Source organism: Durio zibethinus, chromosome 6 (genome assembly GCF_047325235.1).
Source record: "Durio zibethinus cultivar Kanyao isolate XHJ-2024 chromosome 6, ASM4732523v1, whole genome shotgun sequence".
NCBI lineage: Eukaryota > Viridiplantae > Streptophyta > Magnoliopsida > Malvales > Malvaceae > Durio > Durio zibethinus.
In genome coordinates, this window is record NC_143167.1 from 163,901 (window position 1) to 182,771 (window position 18,871).

Consider the following 18,871-nt stretch of genomic DNA (forward strand, 5'->3'; position numbering starts at 1 on the left):
AGTTTTAAAACTTTTATGAAAATATTAAGATATCAGCTAATTATCTTTCATTAAGGGTGGATTTGGAAGCCTTCTACTTTAAAAAAAATCACTAAAGAGTGAAAAGATAAATGAAATGACAACTTGATTAAGTATATATAATATTTTGATAATTGAATTAGATATTTTTTAATAAATGAATGCATACTCGCACATGGTGGGGGTGATAAAAATCAAAAGTAATAAAAATTACAACCATAGTGTTAAAAGATTTTAGTATAATTTTATGAACAAATTATACAAGCTAATAAGTTTAAACACTTATTAAAGTAAAGCCATAAAAAGGTCCTTAAAAATCTTAAAAGGACTAAAATCGTTTGGTTTATTCATTGAGTTTATCCAATTGTACTAGAAGTATAATTGTATTAAAAATGTATAAAAGTATGGAAATATAATGATTGAAATTAATAAATAGAGAGTTATGGCTACAACCAAAACCAATTATTTCTTAAAATGATAAGAATGAGGCAACAATGTCTGGAACATATAAATGATATGCAAAATGAAAAGTTTGGACATATTAGTTTGAAGTGATTATATTAGAAATTCAATCTCAAGTGGGGGTAATTATCATAAAAAAATTAAATTCCAAAATATTTGGTTAGTAATACTACAAGTAGAATGGATTTAAACCCTTACTATTAAACACCGATAATGGGAACCCAACTTTGAACTAGTAACCTTTAATAACAAAGTTTAATGAGTAAAAACAAGTTGTTATTATGTGTTTGTTAAACATTAGTAAAATTCATTTAAATTTTTAAAACTAGTGTGATCCATTACATGGGAAGGATGAGTTTTTATACTCTTAATGGAGTTTCAAATGTCTAAAATAATGGGGATATAATGAAAACTCTACCTATATAAACATAGAAGTAGTGCTGCTTTAACAAGAAGAATTGGGATCTCTCTTGTAAATATTTATGAATAAGATAAGCACATAGCTATAACAATGCTAAAAGCAATTATAAACCTTTGACAAAAGAATAAATAAGTATTATTTGTGTTATATCTTCAATTTTAATAGTAAAAGTTAAGGTTTAATCTGTAGACACTATCAATTTCATTAGAATTCTAAGATATATATGCTAATTGAAGGTTTAAATCGAGAGATATTTTCTTGTATTCATAATATTTATTTATGTAAAAGGTAAAAATTAAGCACCAACATTCCAAACTAGTGAGAGATTATTGATAGTTTAGAATATAGTGTATCTCACATTAGATAGAAAGATTTAATTATTGATGAATAAAACTAATTTTTACATTTTATTCATAATTTAAATAATTATGTTTGAATATAAACAATCATCATATGACAAATGGTCATAATTATTTGAATATAAATAAATTATTAGTTATAAAGGTCATGATTATATAGAATGTCATAACTATTTGAATAGAAGTTTATGTCTGTTCATTCATTATAAATAAATTTTTCAGTATAATCATTTTCGCTACTTTTGACTGGATAGTTTAAGGCTTTATTGTATCCTAAAGGCATAATTACCTTTAAAAAGTGTTCTTCATACCTCAAAGCTAGAATTCTTTTATATTATTTATCTTCTCTTATTTATTTTTTCTACCATTAAATATTTTCTTACTTTTATTCATAATGTGTTGAATACCATGAATAAATCATATATATCATATATATCATATATTATATTAGAACATACATAGTTAACAAATATAATTTGTTAATGTGAACATTTACTCCGGATAATTTTTTTTTCACACAAAAAATTTCATAAAATAATTTCATATAATAACATATAAGATATTTACTAATTTTAAATTATTTATAAAAAAATATGTATTTCAAAAATGATTGAATTATCTAAAATTTTTAAAATTTAAATAAAAACCAATTAAAGAATATGAAAAGATAAATATTTTAAATTTAAAAAAAATAAAGAATCAAATTCAAGATCAAATCACGTAATAAAAATTTCAAACTTTAAAATCTCAAAAAAATATATTTTTATCTTAATAACTTTTTTTTTATAATCTTTATATTTTTAAAATTCTTTACAATTTGATATCGCAATATCATCTTTTTTTAATTAAAAATATATTTATCGATTTAAAAATTATTTATACACTTTAACTTAAAAATTATCCATTCATTCTAATTATCATTTAATAAGCCTACAAATATATTACATTACTTTATTTTTTTCAATCTGTAAGCCTATAAAATCATTCTTGTCTGTTGTCATCGTCAAGATTTTCTTCTTCTTATTCTTAATTTCACTCATACCAAATGCTGCAAAACAAAAACTGAATCACAAATTTTATGATCATTGACTGTTGAAATTGAATGTTTGAAGGTGCAAATATTTGACATTTGGGCTAGATTCAAGAGATTAGGGATGTTGATGAGTAAGGTATGAATAGGATAGAGTATTATCTATTTTCATCCTCAAATTTTTATATTATATCTATCTCAATTTTTATACCCAACGGATATTTTAAATTTATCTTTATTTTAGATATTTAATAGGTATGGATAATATCCATATCCGTAAATTTAAAAAAATAAAAATAAAAATTTATTTTTAAAAAAATTTATTTTTATTTTGTATATTTAGATAATTTTTATTAATATATATTTTTTCAATAAAAAATATTAATTTTAATTATTCTAAGATAATAATTTATATTATTTAATAAAAAACTTATTTACTAAATATATATAAGATATAAGTACGAGTATCATATTACTTATCTCCATCCTCGTTAAAAATTTAAAATCATTTCCATTATAATCTCATACTCACAATATAATATTTATCCACATTTTCATTTAAATAAAAAATTGGATTCCACGTTATTAAATATGAATAAGATTGATATTTTTACAAGTATAATACTATGGAAATAAAATTAGACCTGTTTTAAAAGGAAAAATAAAAAATAAAAAAGAAAGCAAAGAGAAAATCTAGGTCCCTATTGCCTAACCTAAGGTAGACCAGTGACATTTCTTACTGGCCTAGAATCCAGAGCTGATTACTAGGACCCAAGAAGCCAATTAATTAACGCAGCAATTATCAAATTTCTATCCTAAAATCTTTGTTACTAGCAACAAATTAATAATTATCTGATTATCTCATATGGTATTTCACTTTAACTTGTCCACTCTCAATATAAATACATGATAAGAAAAGAGAAGCTACACAAAAAAAATTAAAAATATTATCAATGGATCTAAACATTGCTATTTTTACTATCTTTGTTTCAGCTACATATCTAGTTGTGTTATCAGGCCATGTTTCTGCTAATGATAGTGAGAAAAAGGTGATGACTAAATCTTAATTTTATGTTTCTGTGTCTCCCATGAACTTTAATGTCTTACGTTTATGTCTGTAATTTTTTTCCTCTTTTTTAAAGCTTTTTTTGCTACTAACAGAGTTTGTTTTTCTTTATCTATTAACATCCCCAACAGGCTTACATTGTTTATATGGGAGATTCTCTGAAAATGAAAAGTAAATCTCTAGCTGTGGACCATCATCACCATAGCTTGCTTTCTGAAGTTACTGGAGAGTAAGTGATAACAATATTATACAAAAGAGAAAAGTTCAAAAGATGAGATGTTATAGTCATGATATTCTAATTTTCCGACTATTCAAAATAAATGCATTAAAAATTTTATGAATAGTCAAATCAGGTTCTGCACGATGAGTTTTGTCCAATTTTAAATTGAATTATTTTGTTTATTTGTTTTCTTACTGATTTCTTCTTCTATGGCTGTACTTTTTATATGTATGAAATTATTTGATTATAATGAAAACTTGTACTTGTAATGCTAATCGATCCAAAAAAGTAAATTTAATCTTGTTTAAAATTAGACTAAAATATATGGGCTTAATTTTCTATCTAAAATGTAGGTAGTAGTACCAATTAGTCAGTATATTTGCCACTTCAAAATTTTTAATTACTAATCACTTGATTGGTGTATTTTTATTAGTGAGGAAGCTGCTCGACGGTCCAAAATTTATAGTTATCGGAAAAGTTTCGATGCATTTGCCGCATATTTGTCCCCAGATGAAGCTGAAAGGCTACAAGGTTAATATATATTTATATATATGTAACAGTTTTGGATAACAGAAGTATATTATATATATAATAATATATGAGAGATCATTATTTGAGTTTTCCTTTTTATTGATTTCCTGGCTATATGATTAATTACATTGCTTTTCAGAGAATGAAAATGTGGTTTCTGTGTTCCCAAACAGTGTGAGACAGCTTCACACAACAAGATCATGGGATTTTCTCGGCATGCCTTTATCAGTTAAAAGAAATTCCCAAAAAGAGAATGATGTAATTGTTGGTGTGTTTGACACAGGTAGTTTAGAGATTTAAAGATGAAAAATATGCTTCAATCTTTCCTCGATCTCTTGTTATGAAGTAATATATAGTTGATGTCATTAATTAACAAATGTTTGTGGATTTTCCAGGAATTTATATGGGTGCTCCAAGTTTTGATGACAAAGGATTTGGTCCTCCTCCATCAAAATGGAAAGGCGTCTGTCAATTAGGAGCCAACTTTTCTGGCTGCAACAAGTACTAATCAAAAGGACTTTTTTTTTTATTGGTTACGTTATCAACTAATCACACTATTTATATTTTGTTCGCTCTTCTTTTCTTTCGCTACAGTTTTTGTTTTCGTTTTATTCTTCTTTTGGTTAAGTTTCTCTCACAAGATTCGATTATGAAAATCTCGAAATTTAACCATAATTTTCTTGCTGTCCCTGGGTCACAGCAAGGTGATAGGAGCAAGAGCATATTACCTGGACAGCCGTAGTGCAAAATTAAATTCAACACCGGCTGATGAAAACGGCCACGGCTCGCACACTGCATCAACAATAGCAGGCATTCCTGTCCAAGGAGCAAATCTCTATGGCCTAGCTGAAGGCACTGCTCGAGGAGGGGTTCCCTCAGCACGCATCGCTGTCTACAAGATTTGTATCTATGGCTGTACCGACATTAACGTACTTGCAGCATTCGATGATGCCATCGATGATGGGGTTGACTTATTGTCATTGTCCATTGGTGGGAACTCCAGGGATTACTTCCAAGACGCGATAGCAATCGGTGCATTTCATGCCATGAAGAAAGGTATCTTGACAAGCTGTTCCGCGGGAAATTCCGGGCCGGAATTCTATTCCATTCAAAATGGTGCTCCTTGGATTTTGACTGTTGGTGCTAGTTACGGACAGAAAGTTTCAGACTCCAGTTACAATTGGCAAGCACATGGAAACTTTGGTAACCATCTTTCTCATCACGACATTGCATCATAAGATTCACTTCAATTTCAATATACCATTATCCGGCCTGAAGTGTTATGTTCAACTGCAACATTATCATCCTGCATACATCTGTGATGATGGAACAAATGTGCAATTATGCCATATAAAGCTAAAGTGTTCGATAGTCTGATTATTCGCAAGAAATAAATGTCATAAAGTTTTCAATATATGTGACAAAATGTCATTACTCACGCTCTTATTATTACATTGATAGCGTATTGATCCTTGTCTCTGAACTTGCTGGTTCTTAATTTTTGCGTTAACAGGGGGTTTCTTTGAATACCTTCAACCTCAAAAGGAAAATGTACCCTCTCACCAGTGGAGCAAAAGCAAGTGCAAACGACTCTAAATCGTAAGAAAAAAACTCCCCCCCCCCCCCCCTTTTCTTTTGATATCAGGTACGGTTGGTAATGGTATTGTTACATAATTTGTTTCTACTTAAATGTGAAACTTTATTGTCAGGATATGTGAATCTTTAGATGAAGACAAGGTCAAGGGAAAAATAGTTTACTGCAATAGTGAATTATATGATTATATCATTCAGCAAATGGGAGGAATAGGTACAATCATGGCTTGCGAACCCATCTCTTTAGACACTCCGCGTACCTTTCAAATTTCTGCCGCATGTGTCAATACCAAAGTCGGAAAACGCATCCAAGAATATATTAACTCAACAAAGTAAGTTTTTTTTTTTTATTCTCAAGGTCATATTCTTCATTGTTATACTTTTAACAAGTAATGTTAGGGTGAGCAATGGTCCAAGGTAATTCGTGGATTACCCTGGGTCAAATCTGGATTGATTTTATTGTGGTTCATGCTCCAAATTTTTTAGGAAAGACACTATTAGAATGCTCAACAATCTTAAGTACTTATTTACCCATCTTGTAGGTTTATTTGGATCAATAGTAATTATTTAAATTTCTAAAAATATAAAAAAACATAAATCATTTGGATTATTAATCATTTCTGTTTTAATATATTTCTTTTTATTGTACTAATTTTTTTGTTAATTTATTTTGGTTTATCATAGGTCAATAGAAATGTGTATTACTCTTTGAATTTGTAGGCTTTTTCCTCATAAATTTGTCTTTGTTCTTTGTAATTTTTATTTTTAATTTTAATATTATAATAAATGATTAATCTGCAAAAAAAAAAAATTGCAGAGACCCTCAGGCTGTGATTCTCAAGTCAATAGCAACCAAAGTTTCTGCTCCTTTTGTGCCCCTCTTTTCATCAAGAGGGCCTAACCCTATTTCCCCCTCTATTTTAAAGGTACTCTCTGTGAATTAATCTGTCTTTTTCTTTTGTTTGTAATAATTAGCTCTCATGTATATATTTTTTTTCGTATTTTAATGTTGTTATAGCCGGATATTGTTGCACCTGGAGTTTCAATCATGGCAGCTAACACGAAACTTGTTTCTATAACGAAGTCTCCAAGTGACAATCGCTTCAGTTTGTTCAATATCCTATCTGGAACATCAATGGCTTGCCCTCATGCTACTGCGGCTGCTGCCTATGTCAAGTCATTCCATCCTGAATGGTCTCCTAGTGCAATCAAATCTGCTCTCATGACAACAAGTAACTCTCTTCAATGAACTAATTTTTGCAAAAAAATAAATCATAATTGATTGCCTAACTGTTCTTAAAATTCAGCATCTGAAATGAAAGTTGGCGATGAATTTGCTGAGTTGGCCTATGGAGCTGGTCAAATTGATCCAGTAAGAGCTGTTAAGCCTGGTTTAGTATATGAGATGTTCAAAATTGACTACATCAGATTCCTATGCAATGAAGGCTACAGGGGAACACGTCTACGGATGGTGATTGATGAACAAGCTGATTGCTCAAGCATCCAAAAGTTTGGAGGCCAAGATGATGTAAACTACCCATCCATGCTTTTGTTGCAGAAGGACATTAAGTCAAGAATTTCAGCTGTTTTCCATAGAACTGTTACAAATGTAGGAGATGGAAATTCTACGTACAAGGCAGTCGTGAAGGCACCAGAGTTCCTCAAGATCAAAGTTACTCCGGACACATTGGTTTTTAGTGAAGTGAATGAGAAGAAATCTTTTAAAGTCAAGGTGAAAGGGCCACCATTGCAGAGTAACTCTACTGTTTTATCAGCATCCTTAGAATGGACTGACTCAGTTCATAGGGTGAAGAGCCCCATCGTCATTCTTACTGGTTCTATAGCAAACTAAATCTCGTTTTTTTTTCTTCTCATTTTTGGTGATTAGATTGAAATTTTAGGCCACATGTATTTTTTTTCACCTGTAATTAACTAAATTCATAGTTATGTTTCAGTTTCTTTATGGACATGGACATATGTAGGCTTGCTCTGTTTTGTCCAATTCTTTTTTTAATCAAATTTATGATATTTAATTCTTTTAAGAAATAATACAACTATGATTTAGAATTTGAATTATTTAATTTTTTAATTCAATGTTACATTAAGAATGCATTGATTCAATTTAACATTTTTTTTTATCATCAAAATTTAATTCAGCTTAAATTTCAATTCAACAAATCATATAATTAACTAATAAGATAATATTATTTTATACAAGTTAAGGACGTGTCTTGTTGTGGAATCATTTTGTGATTTTATTTTTTTATTTATATAAAAAAGGTTAAAACGTATTTATTAATATATTTTATTTTCTAATTTTCTGTTTGACAGTTGGCATTTATAATGAAACTATTTTTCTATTAAAATTGTGGGTTACAATTTCAATTTCAATGGCTATAGCTTTTCTTTCTTTCATCTTGGGATTTCATTTTGTGTTGTCTAAATACTAAAGAATACATGCCACATATAATTGTTACATTTTCTTTCTTTTTTTCTTTTTTTGTAAAATAAAATAAAAGAAAGAAAGTAAAAAGAGCAGATGGTATTATGAAGATTGGTGGGTTCAAACATGCATACCTTAAATGTTAAAACGGACGAAGATTATATAATCCGGAGCCCTTTTGTCCATTAGCCAGTTTTGGCCGTTATAGTATGGTCTTTTTTCTTCCCAACTGCCAGTTTAAGTCACCAAATGAGAAAGTAAAAGAAATTTCCTTGCTTTTTATACAAACAAGATCTACCCATTTCATGCAAGAAACAGTTCTTAACATTATGGCAATGCCTCTGCTTCCTCGGTGTTCATTCAGTCCATGCATGATGCGGTAACATATTTTCTTTGCTTATACTTTTATAGCAGTTTTAATGCAATTTGGGTTTTGAATTTTTCATTGTTTAACTCTGTTGTTTGATATTCTTAATGGGTTTCTTGGAACTTAATGGCTATTCCTTTGTAATTTGTGAAATACTCAGAATGTTATTGGTTAGCTACTTGCTACTCTTTTTAGTTTGATCTTTTCCCAAATGTGACAGATAGATAGTGTTCAAAGTTCTTGATGAGTTAAATTACTCTTCTTTCAAAGAAAATGTTTACAGTTTAGTGATACAATTTAGTCTTTTAATAATTTCAGGGAAATCGTTATCTGTTGAAGAAAGAACAAGATGTTTCTTTTGTCCCTTCCAGGCGGTCGGAAAATAAAGAAATAGTTAATATATTCAAGATAATTACGTATTTACAAAATATATGGTTCCGAAGGATGAACTGGGCAGTTCTAATAAGATTTCATTCTTGAACAAAAATCCATTTTTTTGATTTATTTCATCTATTCCATGACCAGAACAGGGGGGGATACACGTTACACCACGATTTTGAATCAGAAGAGAGATTTCAAGAAATGGCAGATCTATTCACTCTATCAATAACCGAGCCGGATCTGGTGTATCAGACCCAATCAGGCCTATCTATATTGTTGGAGCAGCGGCATTAGTTTCAGGTTTGGAAAAAAGATTTTATGATAAATGCTTGCCAGGTTTCTTGATTGGAATTTTACTTCTTGTCTATTTTCATGTGAGTGATCGCCCTGATGACTTGTCTAGATGAATCTTGTTCCTTAAAGTTGCAAATTGTACAAAGTGCCATTAGGTTTAAACTCCTTTATCTAAAATTTTAAGTTCAGGACAATGAAGTGGGCAATGAATTCTGATGTTCTTGATCGGTAACAGTGTTTCTAAGTTGTAAAAGCTATTTGTTACGACTAAAATGTAAGGGGACATATCTTTTCAAAATTTTACCAAACTGAATTTGTCAATTAAGAACTCTTTGAGCTGGCATTGTTAGTCATTTCGAAAAAAAATCACTGAATTGATTATCCTAAATTCAGGGGTTTACTGCAACCAAATTAGTTGCTGCCTGGGTTTTATATTGTATTGAGAGGTTCATGATAAATCCATAGTAGGCACATTTGAGTAGGGCAGAGCTTTCTTTTGTTCTAGGGGGCTTTGTTTCTTTTCATCAGAAAGGAAGGAAAATGTAACAATTTGCTGCTACCGCCTAGTTTTGTGCATAACATTAACTGTTGTTAATTTCATACTAGTGGTCAAGCTTGCTGAGTGTTTCTGAAGTTGTGCAATATATTCCAAATATGATGTGTATAGCTGTTATGATCTCAAAGCTACTTTGCACGTGGATCAGCTGTGTTTCTGCTGCTGCATGTAAAGTCTGATTTTTCACTATTGAATCATTTCACTACTATTCCAAAAGCATTTAGCTTTCTAGCTTCAAAATATTTTTAAAAAATCGTTTTAGGTTTCCAAAGGAAACCATAACAATGAACATTAGAAACTTGAATTTGTAAATTTTACATGAAAATTTGAAATATCTTTAATACTAAAGTTATATGAAATGCAATAACTTAAAGCCTTAAATTACTAAATTAATGTCTCAGAGATAAGGGCATTAACATCTCTGTAAAGAAATTCAGATATAAAAAGAAAGTGAACATTAGCATCTCTATAGAAACTGGTGTCACCTTCACTATTTTTTGTGCATAAAATTTTAAAATGTACGAGATGTATGTCTACATCTTAAATTGAAAACACATGGATGCTTATACTTTGTATGTCTATTTAAGTTTTTGCAAGTTGCTAGTTCCTTGAAGCTAGTATAAAATTTCTTTGTGATTTTCTGCTGATGATGTATGGATCATTCTGGTAGATTCCAACCTCTGGGGCAGGTCTTAGGACTTATCAATGTTATCTGGGTTAGGCAGAGTATTTTGTTAGTCCCTTCATCAATCTTATTGAAACTCTAGCTGAGCTGAGATTAATTCTTCAATCCATTCAAGGAATTAACTAATTATATACAAGCTTAAGTTGTTTTATTAACCAAAATGAGCTTCCATTGGTTCAGTTAAGAGTGGTGGATAGGCTCCTGGGTGAAGTTAAACTACTTTTGGTCAATGAGATGTTTAAAATACAAATCTCTATGATACTAATTTGTCTAATACAGCTACAATAAATAAGACAACTGTGTATGGACTGTTATATTACAGATTAAAATAATGGGACCCAGTTGACAGTCTAAATATTTCTTCAATTTGAACATGTGGTATGGACCTGCCGTACCACCTTATGCGTCAATAAGTTGTAAAGTGGACCCCAATGCCTGTCATCATGCCAAGCAGGATTAGATTATGAGTGCTTTATAGGGTGAGAAATTTTGGAAGTCCCATTGGCAAAAAGTTTTACTGGTATATTTATTGTGGCTTCACAATTAGAACCATCATCATTTGGTTAATTTATTATATAGTGAGTTGCATATAATCAGTTATGAGTTAGAACTTAGAACATTCATATTTTTCTGGATGTGTTTGGAATTCTTGGTTTTCTTTTTTTAATGTGTTGTATGATCTCCGAAAAAGGCTTGGCTCTTGATTTACCAATTACTAAGTATCTCAAACTATCCCCATATTTAAATGTTACCAAAATACCTTTTGATTGACAGTTCAGGTGTTTTCTCACTAAACCAAACGAGATGTAGTTTAGTGGCAGAAACTCTTGTTGAAAGAGGACAAAGAGATTTTCTTGACATTTGTCATTAGATGTTGTAGGTGTTATCAGTGAAACACCGTGCTAAACTCATGTGTTCTGACACATCATTTTTGTTTGCAACACATTTTGCATTTTAAGTAGTCACTTGAAGGGGGTGCATCTTATGCAAAGTTCTTTTCTTCTCATCTTGGATAAAAGATTTCTTTCATTTCAATTGTGTTCATTTAATAGTATTCATTAGTATCAGAAATGGCTTTGTCTATTGTCAAAGGATTGCTGCAACAATATGTGCAGTCACCGTTCAATGAGGTGACAGATTATGAGCTCAATCTTGATTTCTCTTCGTCTTTTGTTTTTTCTTTCTGTTTTGTAATATCTTTGGTGCCATGGGTGTCCTTTGGTTTTAATTTGCTATCTGTGCCAGGGGCTTTTGGTTAAGTTGTCATTTGATCTTGAATCAGATTTCTAAACATGGATAGTTAAAATTGTATGCATTATATTAAAAATTTTCAATTGTTTCTTCTATATTGTTTCTTCTATATTCTTTTTATGCTGTGTGGATTATAGCTTCTATTAGACAGAGATGTAGTTATTCAAGTATATGTGGCATTTATGCATTAAATTAGTATTGCATCTGTGAAGGTTCTCATGTTGTTCTTTGCAGGGGATTATAAATGATCAGTTTTCTCATATTCAGCATTTGAAAATGGTTGGAAGAGCTGACCATTTTGTGCAGTTGATCAATATGTTCTGCCTCGAAGTGGAAAGCATATCTTATCACAACTTGCAAGCTACATGTATCTTTGTCCCTAAAATGTTTGAACTCAAGAAGCTAATTTTCTTTTATTTGGATTATTTTAATGGGGCTACATACTTGCAGTGATCTCCCTAATGTGGATTTTTCTAAGTTGGCTGTTCTGGCTGCAGAACTAGGGGAGAGAAGCTCATGGTAATGTTGACTTTAACTTTCATGAAGGAGTCCAATGGAACCCTGATTTAGTTCTTGTCTTATAGAATGTTTACTGGATGGAGAATTTTGATTGCAAATTTTGTCTGATGGTGCTTTTCTTTAAAAAAATCAAAGTGCTAAATGAATTCTTCATTGTATGATATGTAACAGTATTAAAATCAATGTTGGACTTTAAATAATGAGTTCTTTGAATAAGAAAAGAGTGCATGTATTTATAGGGCAAGGCATGTATGTTAGGTGTGCAGCCAAGGTGCCAGGTATGACAAGATGCGCAATTAACACAATGGTAGAATCACTCCCTACACCTACCATCTTTTTCTAAATCATTTCCTGAGTAGTGTAAAATGAACAAAAGATGCAGCATATCTCCGGTGAAATAGTATGTTGAATTAAATATAAGCATCCATATAAGCCAAAAGAAAATTCAAAAGGTGACAAATAAGTGCATATAGCTAGCGTGTGTTTCTCATGTAACAGGATACATCATTAGACTCCACAGTAGGAAGACCAGTTGACAGAGAGAGAAACAGGAAAATGATTAAGAGATTGATCATTTGTTCTTATAAGAATATTGTGATGCTTCATTTTATGCCGCTTTAGCTTTTTAAGAAAAATACTTATGTCCAAAATAGTATTTACTTTGTCTTCTTATGAAAAGTTATGGTAGTGATCTTTTTATGTGATTTAGTCTTAATTTATCCAACCATAATGCATCGATTACTGATTGGATAATCTCCCCTTCCCCACAAATAGTATTTAAACAGTATTGGTGCTGAGCACGTGAGACTCACATGCATGGATCTAATGCAGGCTTGTGATCAGATGCAGAAGCAAAAGTATGAAACTTTCTTGCATGCACTGCACTTTCTCATTGATTTTTTTTTTATCTACATATGCTGCCTGTGAGAAAATGTTGATATGCATTCATCAATCCTGGGCTGTAACCATGCTTTTACTTTTATGGCATAGCCAGTCTTATTAATTGAAGCAGACATTTGTCATGTCATATTTTATTTGTCCCACATCCATTGATCTGCCAAGATCATTCAGTCCTTACCCTGTATGATGTGCTTACGTTTTAAAGATTTTCTTTTATTCTCCTTTCTGCTATCTTCTTTTCTATTTAAACTTGTGTTGTGTGTTTCTATAAGATGCTTTTCCCCTTTTTGCATCAAAAACATCCTTGTTTCAGCTTCCTTCAGGCCTTGAGTTGGACAAATAATGAATTCACTCATACCCGTAACAAGTTGCAGGTACTTGTCCAGGTATAGACTCAATTTTAATTCATGCGACAGTTACATTACATGAATTGGTGTGGACATTATAATGAAAATAAACCGCACAGAAAGTTTTAAATTCAGAACCAACCTAGCTGGTTATTATTTTAGGCCTTGCGTTTATTTTGTGATCTCTTCTGTCATTTTGGTAATGCCTTTGTGGCTTTGTCTTGTAAACAGTCTGTTCTTGAGGCCCCTCTGTCTACAATGGGCACAGTCTTTGTAAATATGAACAAGGAAAAAAAATCATTTGGGTCCCTACCTTTCTTTATAAGCCTTATTAGTGAAAGAACATACTAAAGAAACCATGTAGAATCATTTTCCAAGGGTGCTAATCTCCTAGCAAATTATCTACCATAAGTAATGAAGCATACCTGTTTTTTCTTCCTACTATTTTGTCTTTATTGTTTGTCCATGTTTAATGACATTAAATTGGGCGAACCAAATTTACTGATGCTAACAAATTTCTTGGGACATAGGTTCCTGTATTTATTTATTCCTTCAAATACTTGATATCATTGAAGATTTTATTCTTAGAATAGTTGTTAAGTTTTGGACCTAGTCATCTGCAATGAGTAATGTTGACTAGTCAAATATTATACCTACTTAGAGATCAACTGTAAAATATTGACAATTAGAGGCGAACCTTAATTATCATGCTGAGTTTGCATTTCTGAAAATTTAAATTTACTGATGCTAACAAATTTCTTGGGACATAGGTTCCTGTATTTATTTATTCCTTCAAATACTTGATATCATTGAAGATTTTATTCTTAGAATAGTTGTTAAGTTTTGGACCTAGTCATCTGCAATGAGTAATGTTGACTAGTCAAATATTATACCTACTTAGAGATCAACTGTAAAATATTGACAATTAGAGGCGAACCTTAATTATCATGCTGAGTTTGCATTTCTGAAAATTTATTACTTAGCTTCTCAATATCTTACCGTCTTGAATTTGAACTTCATTCAGCATAATTACAAGGCTATTACATGATACATTTGCTTATGAGATTTATAACAGTAATAATAATTGTCTGGTACTGATTCATGACTGTAGCACCTTTTCTCATTTATGGTGGTTGTTAATTCTACTTGCCTGGGCTGCATTGAATGCAGATGGAGCGGAGGATTATCAGACTTGCAGCAAAACAACAAAACTAGGGATGCCGCATATCAAGTGTACTTTAGTGTGCCTGTAGAAATTTCCACCAAATCTTAGTCATTTCCTTGGGGAAGTGGAACCATTTAGAAAACTAGAATAAATAATCTACTAGTAATCTTTTATACTTCTCATGGAAAACAGTAAACAGTTTAAAATTCTGGCAGCTGCTTGTTCATGTATTTAGTCCTATGTTTATATAAACACTATATAAGGAGCAAATGCCTTATCAATGCTTGTCCTGAAAGATCAAATGTGAATGTTTTTCCGAAAATGGATATATTTTGCTATTGGCATTGTGACATAATTTTTGTCTGATTAACGTTCCTTTGGAATCTTTTTCATCAATAACTTCATCATATCCTGCCATTGCTGCCAAAAAAATACCAGTAAAACTTGTATCCTTAGATAATAAACTGATTTCTTTGATGCATGGTTTCATTTCTTTTTAATGGCCATGTCCTATGACCTCTGATGATGCATGCGGTGCCATTTCATCCGTAAATCTTTTTCTTTTCCTTTTTTTTTCCCCACCTTTTAGTTTTGCCGATGTTGCAGGCTATTTTAATTCACATTTATACTTTCAGAATGAAAAAAGTTCTGAAGATGTCTTGGGTTCTTGTTAGCATAAAACTTGAGGCAGGAGGATCCAAAGAGACATGATAGTTTCCACCATGGTCAAAGCAATGAGGAAGATGCCAGGTGAAAGTGATATGAATGACCATGGACTGCTAAAGTTTGCGTCATAGTTGCCCAGTTGCTGCTTTAGTAAGCTTCTACTTCTCTGATCTGCTTGAAGAAATAATAGTGCCTAATATTGAGACGATTTTTCTCCCAAGGTTGTTGAAGAAATCATATGTCATCTTAGGAAATTCTTGTGATAATTCCATCAGACAGAGAAATGCAACATCTATAGGTTGTTAGACGAGGCAATTCATGAAAGACACATAATCTGTTATGTATTTGGTGCTATTTTCTAGGCATTGTTCCAGGGCAACACAGTTGATAAGGGCAGTGCTGGTGAAGTCGTTGATAGCAATGGATGGGATAAGTTGAAATCAATTACCAGGAAGCTATAAGATTTTTCGGCTTGAAGTATATTCCTGATAGCCTAAGTTGAGTAACACACTGTATAGACCGATGTGATTGACGATATTCTTGTTGCATCCAATAACTAGCAACAGGTCTTGGTGGCAGGAGACTCAAGTGGAACAGATCAATAAAATGCTTGGCTTTCAAGTAGTCCCCATGTTAAGCCATTCGAAATGATTAATTTGGAAAAAAACAAAATTGAAAACTTTTAAGGCAATTGTAGGTAGAGGATCTATCATTGGTAGTTCATGACCTTGGGACCATGTAAACAATGAATCAAGAACAAAGAAAGGAAGTGGGTTCTCTAGTTTAAGGAGGTCCCTAATGAGAACAGGGACCAGCCATGGCCTTGAGAACATGGGGTAAGACTTCAGCTAGAAAGCGAATAGCATCATTTCCACGAAGTCATGCATTGACATGAGACTACTTCTGAGTGACATTCTCTTCCAGTGCCCTTAAAACTTCAAGATAGTCCCTTAATTCCATTCCAGAACCCCTGGTTATAGAGAGATATTACTCCAGAAAGGACCATTAATTTATGCTCTTCCAACTCCAGTAAAATGTTCATTTCTCCGGTGGTAAGGACCCGTTGACACAAACAAAGGCTGTTGCGCATTGTCATAGACTCCCACAAGTTTATGGGGAATTTTGATGATTGAACAAGATAAATTCCTGCTTTTCCCTTTGTCTAGCTACTCCATGCCTTTATGAAAGACTGCGCAAACAATAAGAAGCAGTGAAGTTTCAGATGTATTATGAGTTTCATCTAGCTCAGAATCCTCTTCCCAGTAACTTTTACTTGCTTGGGAGGTTTGATGCTTTTGCTAATGTAGCCTTAGCGTTGTCACACTTGCTTTCCTTCTAGACTAGTTGGTCAGAACTTGCCTCGTTTTGTAAAATCGTCCTTGGCTGAGAGTTGTTGGCTTCTTTTTTCGTTTTCAGCAGTTTCAATGGCTTGGTGCCTTGTATCCCTGTTCCATTGCAGGTCAGGTGCAGGTGAATGAGAGAAACTGGAGGCTTGATGCGAGGGAAGGAAATCGGGTAAATCCTTCCTTTGGGAAATTTCTGCACTTGTTAATAGTTTTCTGAGGTCATTGGAAAGGCAAGGCTAATACGGGTAAAGTATCAGTATTTTCTCCCTCATCACATTGGTGGCCACTGATCTGAAACAATATATAATATTTTCATGGTCTTGTGAAGATGGTCAACAATATTTCCATTGCATCCAAGAATGATGCTGCAAGACCATGGAGAAGCATCATTTCAAGAAAATCATGACATAAAATGAAGACATCATTTAGGTAAAAGAATATATATTTTTTCCTACCTTGTAATATAATATTGATATTACATTCGCGTTTAATATATATATATATATAATAATTATGTATTAAATATATTATTACAATTTTTTCTATTTTAAAGTAATATCTATATTAAAAATAAAGTTGCATATTATACAAATTATTGAAAGGCCAAGTCAAACAGTTTGATAGGGAAAAAAAAGTCCCTGGGACTCACTTTTCTCGACTCCAAACCCATTTGGCGTCTCTCTCAAGCAAGCTGCTTTTCTGTGGAAATCTAAAAATCCCATTGATCTCTACTATTTCATTTCTCCAAACCATTCTTCTGGGTATATTTTTTCTTCAGATTTTTTATAAAATGTCGCATCCAAAGCTGTCTTTTCTTCTATCTGGCACTACGCTTTGTTGTTTCAAATCTTTGAAAAATTAATTCTTAGAAACTCTGTTGATTATCTTCCCATCTTTTTATTTCACAGGTTTTTACCGATTCTGGACAATAGTTGAGTGCTAAGTTTCTTTTTGCTGGGTGAAAAGCAACCATGGATGGTATGTGAAGGCTTTGCTATCTTAGTATAGATGTTTGTTATTGCATTGAAGCAGTTGAAAATGTACCTATAATTGGTAATTATTTAACATAAACATTGCATTCATGTCTATGCGAAGATGTAGGAATTTTACTTACCGAAAATACGTGTTATCCTTTGAAATTATGAATGACTAACACTCATGATTTCTTGTTGCCTGATGTGGGGTTTCAGTTGATTCACAACCAACTGTGGAGGAAACTATATTGGTTGGCGATGATCTAATGATGGGGCCACCATCTACTGTCACACCACAAGAAATTGCATCTCATGTGCTTGAAGGTGTTGATTTGTGTGATGTGATCCTACGGAATTTATTTTTGTGTAAGTCCGTTGTTTTTTTACTTGACAATCTTATGCAAAAGGTGAAATATATATGGTATTGATTGGCTGATATTATATGTGGATTCTTTTTGGTGGCACGATTGATTATTTTCTTAATTGTGCCAAATGATAGACCAAATTCTTCCTCGTGTATTTTGTGGATAGCCATACATTAGTTTATTGTTGGTGTATGCTGTAGGTCTGCAGATTAATGTTATTGAGCCGTTCTGTCAAGATGAGCTTGCATTATATTGGCAGTGTGCTGAAAAGAGGGTAAGTTTTCTAATGGTTATTTTGGATGCATGACTTAGCAATTCAAATTAGCTTTCTCAAATTTGTTTGCAAATCTGGGTTTCAGGACAAGGAACTAAGGCAACGGCTTCAGGATAGTGAGAGAAAACTGGGGTTGTCAATGCCTTTAGGTCAGGCAAAAGAAAGAGCCGGTCAGCTTGAATCAGAAGTCACATCATTGGAGAGGTAATTGGTCAGAAGTGATGGATCTTTCTTTGGGTAATGAAGATTGACGAAGGTAATTCTAATGACTTGAAATTTGTTGTAGTTATACTGTGCCTGTGGTCATAAAATTATATAAATGCAAGTGATGTTCTGTAGAAGCTGTTCTATGTTTTTGTTTTCCCCTTGACATCTACCAAGTACGTAGATGTAATAAGGGGCATCTTTCAGTCACAAAGGCCTTGATATTATGATGTCTTTTGCAGAACTCCTGTATCTTTATTGTCCTGAATATTGTCCTTTATGCACTTCTTACTGGGTTGTATCTAGTCATCATTTTTAAGCACTAAAATGCGAAGCTAAATTGCTTTTACAAAATTGATAAAACTTTTGCTTGGAAGTTGGAGCCGTCAGCCTTTCTGATGTATTGATACCAGCTCTGTGGATATAAAAGATCC

At 32.1% G+C, this 18,871-nt stretch overlaps 2 protein-coding genes and 2 pseudogenes across 4 annotated transcripts; all 4 read left to right on the forward strand.

The window, feature by feature from the left end:
• Positions 1-3,243: 3,243 nt before the first annotated feature.
• Positions 3,244-4,407, forward strand: LOC149518310 (subtilisin-like protease SBT4.14). The gene is made up of 4 exons (XM_089763278.1): positions 3,244-3,339; positions 3,488-3,585; positions 4,010-4,107; positions 4,247-4,407. The coding sequence occupies exons 1-4, from the start codon at positions 3,244-3,246 to the stop codon at positions 4,405-4,407; spliced, it is 453 nt and encodes a 150-aa protein (XP_089619404.1).
• Positions 4,022-7,677, forward strand: LOC111285804 (subtilisin-like protease SBT4.15; annotated as a pseudogene). The gene is made up of 8 exons (XR_016343299.1): positions 4,022-4,107; positions 4,247-4,608; positions 4,808-5,310; positions 5,621-5,706; positions 5,817-6,032; positions 6,518-6,626; positions 6,719-6,932; positions 7,008-7,677. The product of XR_016343299.1 is annotated as a subtilisin-like protease SBT4.15 (transcript).
• Positions 7,678-10,264: 2,587 nt separating this feature from the next.
• LOC111285554 (histidine-containing phosphotransfer protein 2-like) lies at positions 10,265-14,885 on the forward strand (annotated as a pseudogene). The gene is made up of 6 exons (XR_016342614.1): positions 10,265-11,556; positions 11,912-12,044; positions 12,128-12,196; positions 12,982-13,053; positions 13,410-13,482; positions 14,614-14,885. The product of XR_016342614.1 is annotated as a histidine-containing phosphotransfer protein 2-like (transcript).
• Positions 14,886-17,230: 2,345 nt separating this feature from the next.
• LOC111285081 (uncharacterized) lies at positions 17,231-18,765 on the forward strand. The gene is made up of 5 exons (XM_022874323.2): positions 17,231-17,381; positions 17,529-17,598; positions 17,811-17,960; positions 18,160-18,233; positions 18,319-18,765. Exons 2-5 carry the CDS (start codon positions 17,592-17,594, stop codon positions 18,439-18,441), a joined length of 354 nt encoding a protein of 117 aa, XP_022730058.1. The 5' UTR covers positions 17,231-17,381; positions 17,529-17,591; the 3' UTR covers positions 18,442-18,765.
• Positions 18,766-18,871: the final 106 nt, after the last annotated feature.